The sequence below is a fragment of the Hipposideros armiger genome, unplaced genomic scaffold (genome assembly GCF_001890085.2).
Source record: "Hipposideros armiger isolate ML-2016 unplaced genomic scaffold, ASM189008v1 scaffold_748, whole genome shotgun sequence".
Lineage (NCBI taxonomy): Eukaryota > Metazoa > Chordata > Mammalia > Chiroptera > Hipposideridae > Hipposideros > Hipposideros armiger.
In genome coordinates this window covers 266,819-285,528 of record NW_017732098.1, presented here as the reverse complement: position 1 = coordinate 285,528, position 18,710 = coordinate 266,819, and the positions used below count along the sequence as shown (strand labels likewise).

Here is an 18,710-nt window from a genome sequence, read left to right as displayed (position 1 = left end):
CACTGCAGGAAAACAGCCTGGGGTAGGGGTTGGGAGCCCGAACTCTAAGGTGAACTTGTGTGGCCTCAGGCAGGTTCTCTCCTTCTCTGAGCCTCAGTTTCCCATTCTGGGAAGAAGGTAAGGGTTTTCTGTAAAGGCACATTTGCAAGCTGCAGATGGAAAATAGACCCAAAGGTGCTCCTGATGGCTCAGACCAGTGGGCCCAGACACATGCATCTTGGGCCATCTAATGGACAAAGTGGGAACTGCAGGCGGTTCCAAAGCTGCCCACTATGTCAGACCCCGTTGGGGAATCAGGGCCACTCAGGAGAAACTGCAGCTCTTGGGGCAGCAAGCAATAGCCAGGTGACCATAATAAGAAGAGGCAGGGGCAGTGAGAGACGGTCCAGCGATTGCTCCTGATGGAGGAAATCAAAGGAGGCTTCATGGAGGAAGCACTATCCAGGCAAAGGAAGCCCAAGAGAACTGAAGAGGACTGAACGCAGCAAAACAGTCAGAACTAGGTGATGTATGCAGAGGAGTGCAGTGCCGTGTGCTGGCGGGAGCTGGTATGTCCTTGGCCATGTATCCATGTGTGATGTGTGTATTCACGCGTCAGGTGCCACCACGTGGCTATGTGGAGGGTCACAGCCTGGTCTCTCCCAGCTAGAATTCTGGGATGGGCGTGTTTAGAAGGAAGGGATGCCCCAGTCCCTACCCCAGCCCCCCCCCCCCCGCAAACTCACCCTGAAACAGAGATATTGAGACAATCCCACAGGGCTCCCTCCCTTTTAGTCACTAGCCAGCCACCCCACCCCTCTTTGTAGCTGACCCAGCCATCCTCCCATCTCATTCACAGAGGGCTTAACTCTTGGGGTTTCTTGCTTCTCCTCCCCCAATCCCATCAGGATCCCATATGCCTTGGGTGCCCCCTGGCCTCTCAGGTCTTTGTCCATGTCATTCTCCCACCTCAGCCACCCATCTTCCAAGTCACCACCAATAAGGATATGACCTGCTGTATCATCATTCAGAACATCCCTTCTTCTGAACACACCCCCTGCACTCACTATCCCCACTGCCACAATTCTTCCCTCATTGCCTTGAGCCCCCCTTTCTCTTTGCCCAGCTTGGATCCAGGCTCGGTGCTACAACCATACCCTTAAAACACTCCCCAGAGGCCTGTAGCTGCTTCCCTTCTGCAGCTCTGCCCTGCATCCTGCATCACCCCTTTTCCAGCTTCACTGGATTATTCCCATCAGCAATCAGGCCATTCCCTGATTCCCCTCCTTAAATGAGCATCCCTGGACTCACATCTCCCCTCAGCTTCAGTCCATTTCTCTCTGTTCCCTGAGCATTTGTAAAACTTCACCAGTGTTGCCCACACTCTCCATTTCCCTTTTATCTCGCGTACTTCCTTGGCCCTGTCCAGCCAGGCTCCCATCCTACTGCTACAATGAAACCCTTGTGTTCAGGTGGCCAAGGCCTCGGGGGCCTCCAAGTTCTTTAACCCCAGAACCATCAGCTGTTTTCCATGCTTCCTTTCTTCCCTCCTGGCTCTTGGGGCCCCTCATGCACCCAGGGTCTCTCCCACCTCATCGCCCATGTCTCTGGGCCACCTCTCTCTACACACCCTCTCCCTGGTGCCTCATCCAGGATCAGGCCTGGGGAAGCGCTTCTTAGTCTGATGACACCTGACTTGATAGCTCTCCCTCTGCCCTCTCACTTGCTTTGACATCCCCACCATCCTGTCCCAGAGGCATCTCGACTTTGACGAGGACCGAGGACTCTCCATCTCTCATATGATCACCCTGCCAGAAACGCATAACCTAAATCTAATCTGGAGGAAACCCCAGACAAACCCAAATTGCATAAGATTCTCTACAAAATACCTGATTTGTGCTTTTCAAAAGTGTCAGGGTCACGAAAGATGAGGAAAGACAGAAACTGACACAGATTAGAGGTGAGTAAATGGATAGGATGACAAGACGCAGTGTATGATCCTGGGTTGGGTCCTGGTCCAGGAAGAGCACGTTAGTAGGGCAACTGACAAATATGAGTGAGGTTAGCAGATGAGTTAGTAGTGGCCTGGGTTTAATCATTGTCCTATAGCTATTTAAGACATTAATGTTTGGGGAATCTGGGTAAAGTGTAAATGGGAGTTCTTTGTACTATTTTTGCAAGTCTAGAATTTCAAAATGAAAAGTTAAAAACTGTAAAAAAAAAAAAAACTAAAGGAAAAAAAGGAACTTTACTTCCCAATACTCCACAGCCAAGAACCTGTGCCTCCCCAGGCTTCCATATCTCAGGAAATGGCAGCTTCATCCTTCACGTGAAAGGTCATTCCTTGATTCCCTACTTTCTCATAACTCACAGTCCGTCCTTCTAGTTCCAAAACATGCCCTGAATCCCTTCACCTCCCTCCACCCTTCTTGCCCCACTGTGCTGAGAACCACAAGGCCTCCTCACCCTAAGGTTGCTGAGGCTCAGCTCCTAACCCAACACTGCCTTTCTGCTCCTGAGATGCTCCAGTCTCTTTCCCCATGCCCTCCCATGGCTGGTTCCCTGTGGTTCTTCAGGCCTTGTCTCAGTGCCACCTCTTCCAGGAAGCCTTCCTGGACCACTCTACTTACGGCCACCACACCTCCACAATCCTCATTCCAGCACTGTGCTGGTTTCCTCACTGCACTCATCTCCCTCTTTGTCTTCCTGAGTGGATTGTAAATTCCATGAAATTAGGGACTGGGCCTCTCTCTGAAGGGTCCCAGCATCCAGCCTGTGCCAGGCACAGGTTAGGTGTGACTAACCCATGGAATGGTACACTGGCTGGTGGTGTTGCCCACCGTGGCCTTGCCTCCTCTCCTGAGATGTCATTTTTCTTGGATGCACACGTAAGTCCTTGAGTTGTTCAGCTCCCAAGGGCAGGCCTGAGGGGACCCATTCACTTCTTCCCCCAGGTCGCTCTAGGGACCAGGCAGCTCCCGCAGGCATTGGCTTCCACTGGAGGTATCTCCAGAATTCCAAGACCTTCTCCGGAATGCAGGGCCTGTCTGGGGAATGCCAAGGCTGGCACAGGCGGGGAGGCTGTGGAGTGGCTGGGCGGAGCAAGGACAGCTGCTGACATTCTGACTAGAGCCTAAGCACTGTGGCAGCTGTCCTTCTTGCAAGCACCGCTGTTCACACCTCCACTCTCTCGCAGCACCTCCCCCACTCCCCCAAGACCAGCGTCACTGTTGCGGCTACAGCTCTGGCCTGGACATCCCCACCAAACTGAGAGCCACCAGGCCTCGGGCCTCCATGTCCTGTCAGGGAAGCAAAGTAGGTTGCTGGAGACTCTGAGGGTCACAGGAACTAGAAATTATGCCCACATGGACCTGGCCCATCAGACAGAGTCATTGCTGGGAGCTAAGTAGCTCTGCTCTCCCCAACTCACTAGAGGACCCTGACAGATACCTATGCCTCTCTGGGGCCCAGTATCCTCACCTGTCAAATGGGTGAGCGAGATACAGTAAACGATATGCCCTTTGGTCCCTGGGAGTCAATGTTGCCAGAGGGAAATCAAAGTTGAGTGGCAGATGGACTAGAGGTGCGGGCCCACTAGGCCCCATAGTGCCCGGCTTCTCCTCTCCAACCAGACCTCAGCTGGAGCTGGGCTCCTGTGCCAAGTGGCATCCAGGGCCTAGCTAGGTGCTGCAGCTATTTCTCTCTCCAAGTATAGCACCTCTGGGCTGCCAACTGGCTGACCAAAACCATGCCTCCAGGATCCTGTTAAATGCAGATTCCTGGGCCACCAAAGACTCCAAGTGCTGAATCACTGTAGACAGGGCCTGGACAAGAGCAGTTATAGGAAGGGGGCAGGCGGGGTATGGAGCGTGGGAGTCGCTGATCTAGCCTAACCCCTCCTGCAAAAGGTGCTGTGCAGGGGTGGTTAGAGCCCAGGCTCGGGCATGGGGAAAGACATGGTCATCAGGGCAGGAGTAAATGCTGGCGAAGAGAGTCCACAGCCCCTGGAATGAAAGCCAGACACCAGTTCTCCAGGGAGCAGGGCTTTATTTTCATTCCCTAGGATAGGGCTGGGGAGGTAGTCAGGGAGGGCCTGCAGTCAAGGACTCACCCAGGCTCACATCCTGGGGACCCTGGCCCCTTGCCCCACCCCAGGGCCCAGCTGGAGTTGGAAGGTGGCACAGGCAGCTCTGGGAGAAGGTCGGCCTCTACTCCACCCCCTTCATGAACTCCAGGAACTCTGTGGAAAGAGTGGCAGGCATAGGTCAGAGATGGGGGCTGGCAGGGTGCGGGCAGCGGGAGACCCAGTATATCACCCCCTCACCATCATAGTCAATACGGCCATCATTGTTCTTGTCACCATCCTTCATGAGCTCCTCAATGTCATCCTCCGTGATGGTCTCGCCTGTAGCCTGAAGCATTGTCTTCAGCTCCTCCAGGTCAATGTAGCCGTCAGCATTTCTGCAGGGAGTCCCAGGCAAGGGGGGTGTCTCAGAGCTCACAGTGACGGCCGGGGAGGGGAAGAAGCAGCCCCACCCACGACCCAGGGAGGCAGGGCCGCTGAGAGATGGAGTGTCCTACTCCCCCATTACACAGAAAGGGAGACTGAGGCCTGGAGGTCATAAGACTGCTCCTCTTTCCCCAGCTCTGCTAGAGCTGGGGTCAGAGGTCAAGGGTCACATGCTCACTTGTCAAACATGCGGAAGAGATCAGACAGTTCCTCCTCAGACTTCCCTTTGCTGTCATCCTTCATACACCGAACCATCATGACCAGGAACTCATCGAAGTCCACTGTGCCACTACCTGGCGGGGGGGTGGGGGGGGGGGGGAGGTGGTACGGCTGTTAGAGAGGGATGGTCAGAACGACTGGTGCTGGCCTTGACCCTAGACCCCGTTGTTCTCACTGCATCCACACATCAACTTCGTGAAGGAAGGTGGTCATTATGCCCATTTTATATTTGAGATGACTGAGGCTCAGAGAGGCTACACAACTCCTTCAAGAGCACAGAATAATAAGTGGCAGAGGCAGGATCCAGGTTCCCAGTGACCTGGGGGTGCATGAGTCTGGGGCCCGGTGGGGCAGAGGGGCTCACCATCCTCGTCCACCTCGTCAATCATCTCCTGCAGCTCCTCAGGTGTGGGGTTCTGGCCCAGCATCCTCATCACCTTGCCCAGCTCCTTGGTGCTGATGCAGCCATCCTCGGCGCCCAGCACAAAGATGTCAAAGGCTGCCTTGAACTCTGTGTCCGATGTGGAGTGGGGGACAGAGTGGCCAAGGCTCAGCAGCCAGGACCCCAGAAGGCAAGACCCCTGGGGCCAATCTGCTCACTTCCCTCTGAGACCTTTGAGGTCACAGAGAGAGGGACCCCAGCCTCTGTTCTCCAGCCTGGGGTCCTCATGCTCCCCCAGCCCAGCCCTGCTGCCTCCCTACATGTGTGTTGGGGTACTCACCATTTTTCTGCTCTTCTGTCAGCTGCTCTACCTAGAGAGGAAAAGAGGTCTCAGGACTGGGCTCCAGGCTCTAACTGCTGTTGAGGAAACCAACCCATTCCACAGGTGGAAAGACTGAAGCCAGGAAGACGCAGGCCATTTCCAAGTCACAGAGCAGAGGCCTCAGTCCTCCCTTCCTGCCCCCAAAGCCCTGAGGTGACCCAGCTGGCCTCAATGAAATTGGGCTCAGGGCCAGGGTGACAGGTGGGCAACCCTCCAGTGCCAAGGTGACCCTGAGTGACAATAGTTAGTGACCACTCACTGCCCTATTGGACCCCTGCTGAAACCCAAGCTGGGTGGCCTGAGGGACAGCTGTCCCTCAGGTTGGGACAATAAAACCAGTGTGGGGGTAGGTAAAGCCACCCACTGTAACCTGAGCGGGGTGGCCACTGAGCTATTTTTAACAGGGGACAAAGTTAAACCTGGTGATTGTTCTGGGGACTCTGGCATGCAGGGGGTGGAGCAGTGTTATCTGGCCCCCTGGCCTGCTGGTGCCTCAGGAGCCAAAATTAGTCCCCAGCCCCGCCAGGCCTTGTATGGGCACAGGCGGAGGGCTGCTCCCCCCAGCTCCATGGACTACTGCAGGATAGGAAGGGGTGCCCCCAGAGTCAGCTATAGCCCTTCCCTGCCTAGGAGTAGGGCCACAATCCCAGGGCTAAGGCAGGGATTCCCTTGGGGACAGCTGTCTATACCAGATGTCCTTGTCTCTGAAGCAGGGGGAGGTCAGCAAACCCCTCCCCCCACAAGATGGAATAGTATCTGAAGCCCCTCACCCCAGAAGGCTGCAGATACTTGGGGTGACCACTCTCCAGCCCTCATCCCTGGCTAAGCCATTGAGCCCTGAGCCTGCCAGGCCAGATGGGGGCTTGGGCTTCAGTTCTCTTTCCTCCATGCCCAGTCCTTCCCTGCCTGCCCAAACTTCAAAGCCTCTTCTCCAGCTCAAGGTTCTGACTCTGCTGCCCCCCACCTCACAATCCCTGTCACCCCCTCCCTCCACAGCATCTTCAGCCAGCCAAGGGGCTGGAGGGGACTGGGGGATTATGAGTGTGTGAGAAGCAGAATGTGAGGGACAGAAATGTGGATGAGGACAGGGAGAGAGCGACAGAGACTCAGAGATAGCTTGGAACAAAGAGATGGAAAGAAGCCGAGAAAGTCAAAGATCCAGAGATCAGAGACACAAATGCAGAGAAATGTGGCTGAGAGACAGTGATACAGACTACAGACACTTGGAGACAGGGACAGACATGATGCTAAAAGGTGTGACCTCCTCCTCCACCCGCTATGACAGGTCCTCTCCAGTCCCTGAATCCCTTCAAAACCCAGAACACCAGACCCACCGTTCCCTTGAGGACTTGAGCTGAAAGTATGTGGGTCCTCTCCTGGGTCCCAACCATATCCCTGGGGTGACCTTGCCCCCTCCCCGCCCCCATTCTGAGATGAGTCAGCCCCCAGTGGGCCCACCCAGCCCAGTCCCTCACCGCAGCCTTGTAGATGTCATCCATGCTTGGCGGCTCACAGGGCAGGCTGCTGGGGTTGCCAGGCAGTCAGTCCTGGACTTAAATAGCCCTGCCCCAGCTGCATTCTCGGCCCAGCCCACCCCAGCTTGTAGCATCCTCCACCCCCTCCCCTGGTCCTGGTGATCTCAGACTGGCCTGAGTCCCTGTGCCCTCTGCCCAGGACAAGGAGATGAAGGGCTGTAAGGACCAAGTCTCTTTCCCTTTGTTCCCCCATGGCCCTCAGTGGGCTCTTTGAAAAGTTTTCTTGAATGAATGAAAACATGAGCCCAGGACAGGACAGGAGCTGCAAAGCAGTGGGGCCCAGGCCAGGCCCCCACACAAGCTCAACCTCCCATCCACTCAGGGGGGTGAGTGATATTACTCCCACTTTCCAATACGTCGTAAACTGAGGATTCTGGAGGGGTGGTGGCTTGGCCAAGGTCTGGCTAATTTGGCAGCCCCTGTCTTAAACTCTGCAGTGGAGGGCAGCTGTATGCAAGGAGAGGCTTGGGAGTATAGGGCCCTCTAAGAGAAGCCTGGAATGCTAAGCTCTGAGTACAGTGCTATGAACTGGTGTATAAGGAAGTGACTGACCCACCTTAGGACTGAATGGTCTGGAGCCCTTCAGCCAGGGGTGCCAGAGAAGCCACACCCTGGACCTCTCATTTCCACATAGTACTAGCTCTGGGTTTGGGTCAGCTGCACTCCGTCAGCCAACAAACACACCTACAGTTACCCCGTTGGTGCCAGACTCTCCCCCAAATTCCGCCTCCAGCTGGGCTATCACCTCCCTCTTTTAGGTCTGTGTTTGCCCCTGGGTTAGGGCTCTGTCTCTGTGCCTGTGTTTCCCATTCCAGCACTGTAGTTCCTGGGTCCAGGGCTAGTCTGTCACCTCCCTCTCAAGCTCTGGTAGGTCACCATATGGGAGTCTTGTGCCCAATGGCCAGCACGTGCTTTAACTCTTTCTTCCACCTTCACCCACCCCCACCATTCAGAGCCCCATCTTGATAACCACACCAGCTCCCTGTCTTGTGAGCCGGACACTGCATGAATTAACCCACTCAATTCTCCAGCAGCTCATGTAACTAAGATTTCCGAGTGTTGGAGAGGTTAAGAACTGGTCCAGAATTACTCTGCCCCTGTTTAGACTCCATACACAGCTCATATCTTCTTCAGCCCTCTCTTGCCCTAGAGAGAATGAGTCTAAGAGCCAGCGCGATTAACTGCCTCCCTTTTTCGGAGGGGGAAACTGAAGCCAGGCGGAGCAGTGACTTGCTTCGGGTAGCCGAGGGCGTGTGGAGCTTTCTGTCCTCCCTCCCGGGAACCGAATGGTTAATGCCCAGAACCACCTTCACGATGCCTCAGTTTCCCCCTGGTTGCTAGGAGCGCGGCGGGCGGCGCCACGCTGGTACATATTACGCAAGCGGCCTGGCCCGTGCTACCTGCGCACGCGCGTCGTGAGTGGCTGCTGTCAATTATGTGCAAGGGGCGGGGCAAAGGCGTGAGGAGGAGGAGGGGCCAAGATGGCGGCGCGGGGCGCGGCAAAGGCGGGGAGAGAAGGGAGCCAGGGGACGGTGGGAAGCTGACCCCGCCCCCTGTTGCTGCCAGTCCGCGCCGGGAGGCGGTGGAACCCGGAATATGGCGGCTGCAGCGCGCAGCTTTGAGCCGGAGCGGGAGGCCGAGCCGGCCAAGGAGGCGCGCGTCGTGGGCTCTGAGCTTGTGGACACGTATACGGTGTGCTGGGGGCGTGGGTGCCCGAACCGGGGGTGGCGGCTGGAACCCCGAGTCTGAGTCGGGGGACTGGGGAGAAGGTCTGGGTTCCACAACCGGGGAGGAATGGGTAGGGGGCCAGCGATTTCGAGGAAGGGGCCTGGGATAGGGGTATCAGGGGAATGGATCCGGGCCCCGTAGGTCCAGGAAGAGGGTCCTGGGGTGGGGCCCCGGGAGGAGTTTGGGGAAGGGTACGCGTTCAGGAAAGGAGGCTAGCGTTGGGGAGCATCTTGGGAGGAAGGGGGTCTGGGGAGGAGAGGGTGTCTAGATGAGGCGGAGGCTCCTCTAGATCCTCTAGGCCTGGAGGGGCGCGGGCTGGGAGGATATGAGAGGGGGTCCGGAAAGAGGGGGATTAAAGAGGGGGTAGCTGATGGATGGACTCAGGGGGAAGGGTCAGGGCCCTGCTGGCCACGAAGGAGAGGGGGCGGGGCCTTGATCTGGGGAACCTGGGGTCGCAGTTAAGATTTGCTCCAGATCTGGGGCTCGGCGGCCCTGGGGGTCCGGCAGAGACTAGAAAGGGGGAAGGGGGAAGCCCAGATACGGGGACATTGAGGGTTTCGCTCAGGGCCCAAAGTGTAAGACCACCTTAGGTGTTTTCGTGGCTTTGGGGCGAGTTGGGGAAGAAGCCCCTCCCACACATTCACACAAACGCACCCTTCCAGGCTATTGGAGAAACGGATATAAAAAGGGAGGAGAGTTTAGGGCTGTGATGGAAGCCTTCCTGGGTCTGGATGGGGTTGGACGCCAGGTCTATGGGTCTGGTAGGTTCTGGTTCTGAGGTGGTACTGAACACCTCCCAGCCTCCTATCCTTTGTTCCCAGGGGGTGGAGGGCTTTGGCCCTGCCTTCGCCCCACCCTCTTGGCCCTCATCCTAACCCCCCTCCGGGGGTCTCTCCTCTGGCTCTTTCTCCTTTCTTGGGCAGGAGGTGGGAGAGGGAAGCTGCCAGGCTGGAAGAGGGGCTGGGGGCGGATCCTGGAGCAACAGGCCAGCCCTGGAGAAATGGCTGCTCCTCTGTGGATGGAGGCTTCAGCTGAGTTATTTTCTTCTCCCCCATCCCTGCTTGCTGCAGTGAGGGACGGGGCACTAGGACCAGGGGTCCTCCTCCAGGTGAGGGGTGAGGTCTCTAAGCTGATGGCTGGCTGGAAATCACCCTGGGGCTGCATTCAGCTGGAGGGTCAGCTCCAAAAGCTCTCTTTTTTCGGCAGGACTGAGCCCCTCCTCAGAATGGGTGTGGGAAATATGGTGATCCAGGCCAACCCTACCATTTGGCTTGGGGTGTGTTGAATTGAATATTATTTACACGCCTACCTTTTATTGAATACTTGCTGCATGGCAGGCCCTGTACAAAGCATTTTGCACGCATTACCTTATTTGATTCTTAAACCTACCAGATTTTAAGATGGAAGAACTGAGAGGCTCAGAGAAAACTTAGGCTTCCCAGTCACTTATATAAGTGACTCATCCATAAGCCACAGCCAGGAAATGGTAGTCAGGTTTTGAACTCAGATTTTCCTTGACTCTAAGGCCCAGTCCCCTAACCACTAAGTCATTTTGCCTTCTGTGAGGGCTTGATAGTCCATCACCACCCTCCCGCCCCACCCTCCCATTAGCTTCTTGATGCCTTGACTCCTGGCTCAGCAGCAGAAATCACAGTTGTGATCCAGCTGAAAGGGTTAGAAAAGGGCTTGCCTCCAAGATATGGGCAGGGCACCTAGGAAAACATACAGCAGAGAAGCTGGCCCTGCCAGACCTGGTCCTGTTCTGCCTCCTTTGGAAGTGGTGGCCTTGTCTGCAGCTCAGGTTGGATTGGGCATTAAATTACCTGGAGGCTGGAGGTAAAAAACTAAAGAGATGGTTTGATATGATAGTCGCCTTTTCCGTTCCTCACTGTTGGATAGAGCCACAGACTTATCCTCTGTGCCTGCCAGATCCAGTGCTAGGGCCATGGAGGGGGCCCTGCTGCGCAACAAGAGTCAGGTGCAGAGGCTGGTGGGTAAGGGCAGCCTAACTTGTCTTGTGGGTTCAGAGGGTCTGGAGATCCTGCAGCTATTGCTGGGGGTGGGGCGGGGCTCTCCTTGTTACTGACGAGGCAAGGGCTGCCTGTTTTCCCTCTTAGGTTTACATCATCCAGGTCACTGATGGCAATCATGAATGGACAGTCAAGCACCGCTACAGTGACTTCCATGACCTGCATGAAAAGGTAACCCTTGAGAGCTGGGGGACCTGTGTCTCAGGGTTTGAGGCTTTTAGGCCAAGTTCTCATTGTGCCATGTATTAGTTTTAGGGCAAAACAGGCTCCATGCCTATAGTGTTCTTTGTTAAACCAGTTTATGAATGTAACTGGCAAAAAAAACTGGTGGATCCTGGGATTTCAACCCTAGCATGAGACGGTATACAAGGAGCATATTTGAAGTTCAGTTTTAAGATTGCCAGTCCTAGCTTGGATGTGAGATGCTGGGACAGTTTCCCAGTGAGGGAACAGGTTTGAACTTGTTCAACCTGATTACGGCTATTCCACAGCCTATACATTAAACTGGCTATGATTCCATTTCTTTCTTTTGGAGAGAGATGCCTTTCTCTGGGTCATTTGCAGCCTGAGTGTTTTAAAGACAGGCCACTCCCCTGATTGGTTTTCGTTCTGGTTTAGAAAAGATAGTGATTTTCGGGGTCTTTCTGAATGTCTCCAGAGTGTCCAGATGGAGCTCCCTGTCTAGAATTGTACTGGTATTTCTGATACTAACTGAACTTAATGAAGCCAAGTCCAGATGCACTGGTTTGATCACTAATCCTGGTACTGCTGCCACCAGGGGCTGGGGAAGCCACGATGGGTGTCTGCCCTCAGGCTGCTTGCTCGTTTGGGTCTTGCACAGTCACAGAACCTCTTGGTCTGTGGTTGACATGCTTATGTTTTCTTACAGCTTGTTGCAGAGAAGAAGATTGATAAAAATCTGCTGCCGCCCAAAAAGATAATTGGGAAAAACTCAAGAAGCTTAGTGGAAAAGAGGGAGAAAGACTTGGAGGTCTACCTCCAGACACTCCTGGCCACCTTCCCTGGCGTGGCCCCCCGAGTGCTGGCCCATTTCTTGCATTTTCAGTTCTATGTAAGTTCCTCTTAGGTTTCCTCTTTCACCTATAAACCCACAACCACCCAAGCTCAAGGCAGCAAACTAGTGTAGTCCTCAGCTTTGAGGGGAGATGGGCTGGAGTTTGATCCAGAGGTAAGAAGATGGAGGAATGTCACCCTAGCAGGGATGGGATGTGGGCAGAAGTATGTTCACTGACAGATTTGCCTTACATTACACAGACTGTGGCCATACCGAGGTTTTCCTCTACCACAGGGCATTTTGGTTAGCAAAAACCATCTGGGTGTTTAAGCTAGGTTTCGCTCCAAATGGATGGGGATAGATTAGAAACAGCTAATACCTGGCATGGACTAGTGTTGAATTTTTGGTTCATAGCTCAAGACTAATTAAGGGATCAGAATATTGCTGTCTTGGGCATCATCAGGATCTGAGGTATGAGTGAGGGTAATAGCTTCCTCTGATAGGAGTGTATGTTGTGGGGCAGCTCTGCACTCCCTTCTGGATAAAGAAACAGCTTTCATGGGCTGCTGGTGACAGGATGAGTCGTCAAGCTTCAGGGAGGGAAGTTTGGCAGCATGAGCAAAACATTAAAAACAACCAACAATTTCACTTCTTAGAATTCTAAGGAAAAAAATCAGGCAACTGCAGAAAGGATTTAGGTACAGAGGTAATCATTGCAGGATTGTCGCAAGATACTGTAAACAAAAGTCCACCAGGAGGTAATTTTTTAAAAACAATCAAAAGAACACAACCAGATAATTGGATATTGTGCTGCTAGAAAAATAATGGTGTGGCTGTGGATTTGTTGACATAGGAAAATAAGTATATTACTATATGAAAAGAACAGGCCATAAAACAGTAGAAAATGAGTTTATATGAATATATTTGTCTAGGAAAATCCTAGATGGTTATACACTAAAATACTAGTAGTAGTTATTCCTGGGTGATAGATTTTTAGATAATTTACATTTAATTATTTTTCCTTTATATGACAAAGATAGGAAGGAATCCATTCCCTTTTCAAGCTTGCCTTTTATTTTTGTTTGTTTGTTTGTTTTAGCTGAGCCAACAGCAGCTCAGCTCGGGCCGGGAATTGAACCACTATTGCTCAGGGCTCGCACTCTTGAGCGAGCTCTTAACCAACTGAGCTACTGGGCCGGCCCTCAGGCTTGCCTTTTAAGAGGGACTTATGGGGTTGTGGTCTTAAAGACCCAAACGTGTTTAAAACATAACTTTTCTTGAAGTATTTTCAGAGTAAGACAGCTGAACCTTTCTTGGAGTGCTAGATTGAGCCTGGACATTTGGGTAATAGCACTAGTGTTGGGTCAGTAAGTTTGCCAGGGGGCATGTGGGAAAAAGGATGGCAGTTACAGATGGGATATGTATATATGCTTTGGATTTTATTTAGCATATTACCAGCAATGTATGTAATTAGCAGCAGTTTCCTTCTGTATTTTTTTTTTTTTTTACATTTTCTCTCCCTATGTGAGAAAAATTTCCATTTCTTATGCGAGCCTTTCAGACAAACTTTACTGGTTAGTATTTTAAGAAATACCACACTTTAAGAAATCTTTGATTAGCTATGTAAGGATAAAACTTGGTAAGCCACCCTTTGAAGGTATGATTCATTGCTTAAGACCTGGGTCTTTGTTGAATTGGTCTCTCTGGCTACCTCAGGCTTTCTCACTTCCGAGCATGGAAACGCCTGGACTGCTCTTTGGAGATAGATTGTCTAAGATGGGCCTGGGGCCAGCCCACGTGTGGTTCTGGTTTGAGTCATACTCTACTGCTTGGAGCAGTATGGACATGTTTGAAATTACTGTTATAAACAGGTCCCAGGGTTATATAAATTCAAGGTGTTAAAAAATTAATTGACCCATTGTTAAATTAAATGAGAGTTTCTCAACTGTGGCACTGTTGACATTTGGGGCCAGATAATTGTTGTGAGGGCTGTTCTTTGCACTATTTAGCTGCATCTCTGGCCTCTAGCCACTAGATGCCAGTAACACCTTCCCCGACCAGTTATCACAATCAAAAATGTCTCCAGATTTTGCCAGATATCCCCTGAGGAGCAATATTGAAACTGATCTGGAACCACTAGATTAGATCTTCAAATGGGTTTGAACAAACAGGACCTAAAGATTTGTCAGCCTTTTCTCCAGGGTGGGAGCTCTTAGAAAAGGTTTCCTCTTAACCTCTGTCGCACCAGTGACCTCTCTGAAATTGTTCCCAGCATGCTCCACATCTCGTGGCGCTGACATTGGACAGTGTGGACCCAGGAACTCTTATTTGGCCGACGTGTGGATGTTTTTAATTGAGATATAATTCACATACCATAAAATTCACTCTTTTTTTTTTTTTAAAGATTTTATTGGGGAATTGGTGAAGGGGAGCAGCCAAGTTGTTATCCTTCAATCTTAGTTGTGGAGGGCACAGCTAGCTCAGCTCCAAGTCCAGTTGCCATCTGGCTGCCCGTCGGCAGTTCACGGTGCCATGTTCAGTCTTACTTGCAGGTGGGCATAGCCCACCATCCCATGCGGGAATCAAACCGGAAACCTTGTTGCTAAGAGCACACGCTCTAACCACTGAGCCATCTGGCCGCCCGTTAGCAGCTCAGCGCAAGGTGCTTTGCTCAATCTTAATTGCGGGTGGGCATAGCCCACCATCCCATGTGGGAGTCAAAGTGGCAACCTTGTTGTTAGGAGCACGTGCTCTCACCACCTGAGCCATCCTGCCACCTGTTGGCATCTCAGTGGCAGCTCAGCGCAGGTGCAGCGCACTGGCCCATGTGGAAATTGAACCGGTGACCCTGTTGCTCAGAGCTTGCTCTCTTAACCTACTGAGCCACTTGGCCGGCCCCAAATTCACTCTTTTAAAGTGCACAATTCCCTGGTTTTTAGTGTATTCACAAAGTTGTGCATCTGTCACTACTATTTAAATTCCAGAACATTCATCACCCAAAAAGGAACCCCGTACCAATTAGCAGTCATTTCCCATCCTCCCTTGCCCTTAGCAATCACTAATCTACTTTCCGTCTCCATGGTTTTATATAAATGGAACCATACAATAGATGTACTTTTGTGACTGGCTTCTTTCACTTAGCATAATGTTTTCAAGGTCCTTTCATATTGTAGCATAAATCAGTACTTTGGTCCTTTTATGGATTGAATATTCTATTGTTTGGATATATCACATTTTGTTTAATCGTTTATTACTTGAAGGACACTTGGATTGTTTCCACTTTTCAGCTATTATGAATAATGCTGCTGAAAGCATCCGTATAGAAGTTTTGTGTGGACATTTGTTTTTGTTTCTGTTGAGTATATAGTAGGAGTGGAATTACTGGGTCATATGGTAACTGTTTAACTTTTTGAAGACCTGCCGAATTTTTTTCCATAGCAGCTGCACTATTTTACATTCCCACCAGCAATTATACATTATTGCCCCACATCTTTGCCAACACTTGTTTCTGTCCATCTTTCTGATAGGCATTCTAGTGGGTGTGAAGTGGTATCTCATTGTGGGTTTGATTTGCATTTCCCCGATGATGAATGATGCTGAGCCTCCTTTCACATGCTTATTGTCATTTGCATATCTTTGGAGAAATTTATTCAAATCCTTTGCACTTTTAAAAAATAGGTTACTTTTCGTCGTTCGGCTGTAGGAGTTCTTTATATATTTTGGACATTGGACCCCTGTCGGAAATGTGATAATGCAAATATTTTCTCCCATTGTGTTTGTGGACTGTCTTTTCATTTTCTTGATAGTATCCTGAAACACAAAAATTTTAGATTTTGATGAAGTTCATTTTATCTATTTTTTTCCTTTGTTTCACTTGTGTTTTTGGAGTCATATCTTGCCTAATTCAAGGTCATAAAAATTTACAACTATTTTCTTCTAAGAATTTTATAGTTTTTGCTCTTACGTCTAGGTCTTTGATCCATTTTGAGTTGTATATGGTGTGAGGAAAGGGTCCAACTTCATTCTTTTGCAATTTGGATTTTAATGGCAAGGAAAGAAAGCACTGCTTGTTTTCCAGCCAACTCTGAGATGGGGCATCTGGGGGTCTGGGTAGCCCCAGGTTGCAATGAGAGGGCACGGGGCCTATTGCTGTGCTGTCTCTCATAAGATAGCTGTGTCCCCATACACCTGGACCCTTGTCACAGACCTCCTCCCACAACCCCTAGAGCAGAGGTTTTCAAATTCAGTGAAGTGGAAGCACAAGGAGAATCCCAGCACCCCATTTTGGGGTTGGCTGTCTAACTGTGGACTTGGGAGACAGGCAGAGCCAAGCTTATCTCTCAGCCCTGCTGCTTCCCTACAGTTTATTCCAAGTCAGCCATCTAACCTTTCTGTGTCCCAGTTCCTCTTTTGTGAGCTGGAGGGCGATGACCCCGGCCCTTGAGTACTTAGAAGACAGCACAGTGAGGGTCAAGGGCCTGGAGGAGAGATGGACCCTCAGCGAGGCGCACCAGGTGCCGGCCAGTGCTGCCTGTCCTGGTAAGGAAAGGCCCTCAGTTCTCTTCAGAGGTGGCATTTATATTATTTTCTTATTTTAAAGCCAGTTGGCTGGAACAAAGATGCTTTTTGAAATTTGAAATCAGGAGCAATGATGGAACTGTTACCATCATCACATCAGCCTTAGCATCCACATTGTCATTTGTTTTAGTTGCAAAGTACTGAGGCTGTAAATGGTAACAGATTTCTTTGCAACTTATAGTCTTGGGGGCTCTGTTTAGTTAAAGTTTAGGCTTGAATCCCTCAGTGGGGAATTTATTTTGTTTTTTAATTTTTTATTGGGGAAGAGTGTTTTTCCAGGACCCATCAGCTCCAAGTCAAGTAGTTGTCTTCAATCTAAATAGTTGTGGAGGGCGCATCTCAGTGGCCCATGTGGGGATCAAACCAACGACCTGCTGTTATGAGCACTGCGCTCTAACCAACTGAGCTAACCGGCCGTCCCGGGGAATTTTTAGTCCAGTGGCACATAATATACATGATTCCTGCTATTGGATTGTCGGAAAAGTCATGACGTATTTTTTCTGATTTTCGTTGCAAAAATGCATCCTGACTTTTCCGACAACCCAATAAAATGCCTCATCACAAACCGGAAATGAGTTAGGGATACACACATGCTGAGCGTGTTTATGTGAACCACACAGTGTTGTGTAACTGAGTCCCTCATGAACACCCCACTGACAAGCACTTTGTGCTAAGTGTGTGCCAAGCAGAGACATCGGGCTGGCCTGGGGTTATGCATTGAGTGTACGTGTGGGTGTTATGGGCTGCACTTGGTCATGGGGCTCCGCATGCACATACATGCTCAGTCAGAATGGTACTTGAAGTATAAAGAATATCTTTTAAAAAATACAATTTAGACATTTGTGGCACCCTAAGGCACCTTCACATCCCTGTAGCACAGGTTGGATGGGATGTGTGGGGAATCACCTGTCCCTGCAGGCAACCTCCTGGCAGTATCTGCAGCAGCTTCAACTGGTCAGGGGGAGACCTGACTCTGCACACCTTTGCTGTGCACACAAGGCTGCAGAATACTCTGAGGAGGCAAAGTGTTTCTCTGAAGAGACCAGTGCTCTGTGTTTGAGAGCTGAGGCATTTCTTTATTCCTCTCTGATTCAAGAGTCTCCCAAGGTGAAGGTCAGCCTAGGGAACTAAGTAGTGTTGCAGCAACCTGCACTTCCTGTGCCCCAAAGAGTGGGGAGAGAAATTGTTACATAGCTTGCTTTTTAGATTGCTCAGAAGTGAAAACATGCCCTCTGCTTGGCATGAGCCCTTGGTTCTCACTGTCTCTCACCTGTCTCTCACCTGTCTGTGTTTCTGGAAATTCCAGCCCTGTCTCCTTAGCAGGACTGGCATTGAACACCAGCCACCTGAAGAAATATCATTTTGAGGGTGGGGGTGGTTAGATACTGATGGTGGGCAGGGAGCCCTTTTCCCAGGGGAGACCTCCTAGGATGAATAACACAGGGTAGAGGGGCTGGGAGCTCAACTCTTATTTCTCAAGAAGGCTCTCCAGGCGATTCCAGCAGATTTGGAGAGAGGGCTTGCTTCTCAAAACTGTTGGTGGAAATGAGCCTTTGGATCATTCCAAGCTCTTCCTAATCTTCAGTTCTTCACAGCAGCCAAGGAAAATGTAATTGAGTTTAAGTTGTTACAAGAGACTGAAATTAAACTCCAGTATGATCTGATAGCCTCTCCTCTCTCTAGCTGAAGTGCTCCTGCTCGGAGCCTGCTTTGTCCCTCTGATGGCATCTTTTACATTCTACCCTGCATCTTGCCAGACCCTGAGACCCTTAATGTTGGGGCTGTGTTTGCTCATTTTTTTCCCTCTTTGGCTTTTTGTCCCTTTGTGGGGCGGCTGGGAGTTGATTAAAGAAATAAACATATTTTTAAAAAGATACCATAAATTATCTAAAATACTAAAAGAGAAAATTAGAAGATTTGTATGATCTTACGGTGGGGGTAAGAGGCCCCAGAAGTTACAAAAGAAAAGAATCACAGATTAAACAACATAAAAATGAAAAACCCTCCCTATGTCAGGAAAACTGCCATGAACAAAGGTAAAAGGCATGCACAGACAGGGAAAAGATATTTACAGTACATAAACAGCCTTTAAAATATCCATTCATTATGTATAAAAGGTAAGAAAGAGACAAAGAGAAAAACAGGAAAAGGACGCCCTGTCTCCTGCTACCTGGTGCCTTTCAAATCCCACATACATGCGAATTGCATGTCCTGGTGGCAGAGATGTGGCTGTGAGTGATGAAGGCAATTGAGCAGCCTCCATCTGGACCTGTTTACGAAAATGCCTATTGGCTGCCATCTGTCAATTAGTTAAAATTCTTACCTGCAGGATGTGGGGCTGAGGGCCTGGGG

The 18,710-nt window shown here is 50.8% G+C and overlaps 2 protein-coding genes across 9 annotated transcripts in view; one reads left to right on the top strand and one right to left on the bottom strand.

Moving 5' to 3' along the window:
* Window positions 1–4,006: 4,006 nt before the first annotated feature.
* TNNC1 (troponin C1, slow skeletal and cardiac type) lies at window positions 4,007–7,035 on the bottom strand. Its single transcript, XM_019628093.1, has 6 exons — window positions 6,948–7,035; window positions 5,431–5,461; window positions 5,073–5,219; window positions 4,668–4,782; window positions 4,304–4,440; window positions 4,007–4,219 (listed from the first exon to the last, which is right to left on the bottom strand). The coding sequence occupies exons 1-6, from the start codon at window positions 6,969–6,971 to the stop codon at window positions 4,188–4,190; spliced, it is 486 nt and encodes a 161-aa protein (XP_019483638.1). The 5' UTR covers window positions 6,972–7,035; the 3' UTR covers window positions 4,007–4,187.
* Window positions 7,036–8,481: 1,446 nt separating this feature from the next.
* Window positions 8,482–18,710, top strand: part of NISCH (nischarin) — a 33,066-nt gene continuing 22,837 nt past the window's right edge. For 3 of the 8 annotated variants that reach the window (XM_019628117.1, XM_019628116.1, XM_019628114.1), the window contains exons 1-3: window positions 8,494–8,699; window positions 10,853–10,936; window positions 11,655–11,837. In XM_019628117.1, the coding sequence (XP_019483662.1) occupies window positions 8,604–8,699; window positions 10,853–10,936; window positions 11,655–11,837 (363 nt within the window). In that variant the 5' untranslated portion in view covers window positions 8,494–8,603. Of the gene's footprint in view, window positions 8,700–9,588; window positions 9,844–10,852; window positions 10,937–11,654; window positions 11,838–18,710 lie in introns of those variants that run through there. The other 5 variants (XM_019628113.1, XM_019628112.1, XM_019628115.1 and 2 more) reach the window with 3 other exon arrangements.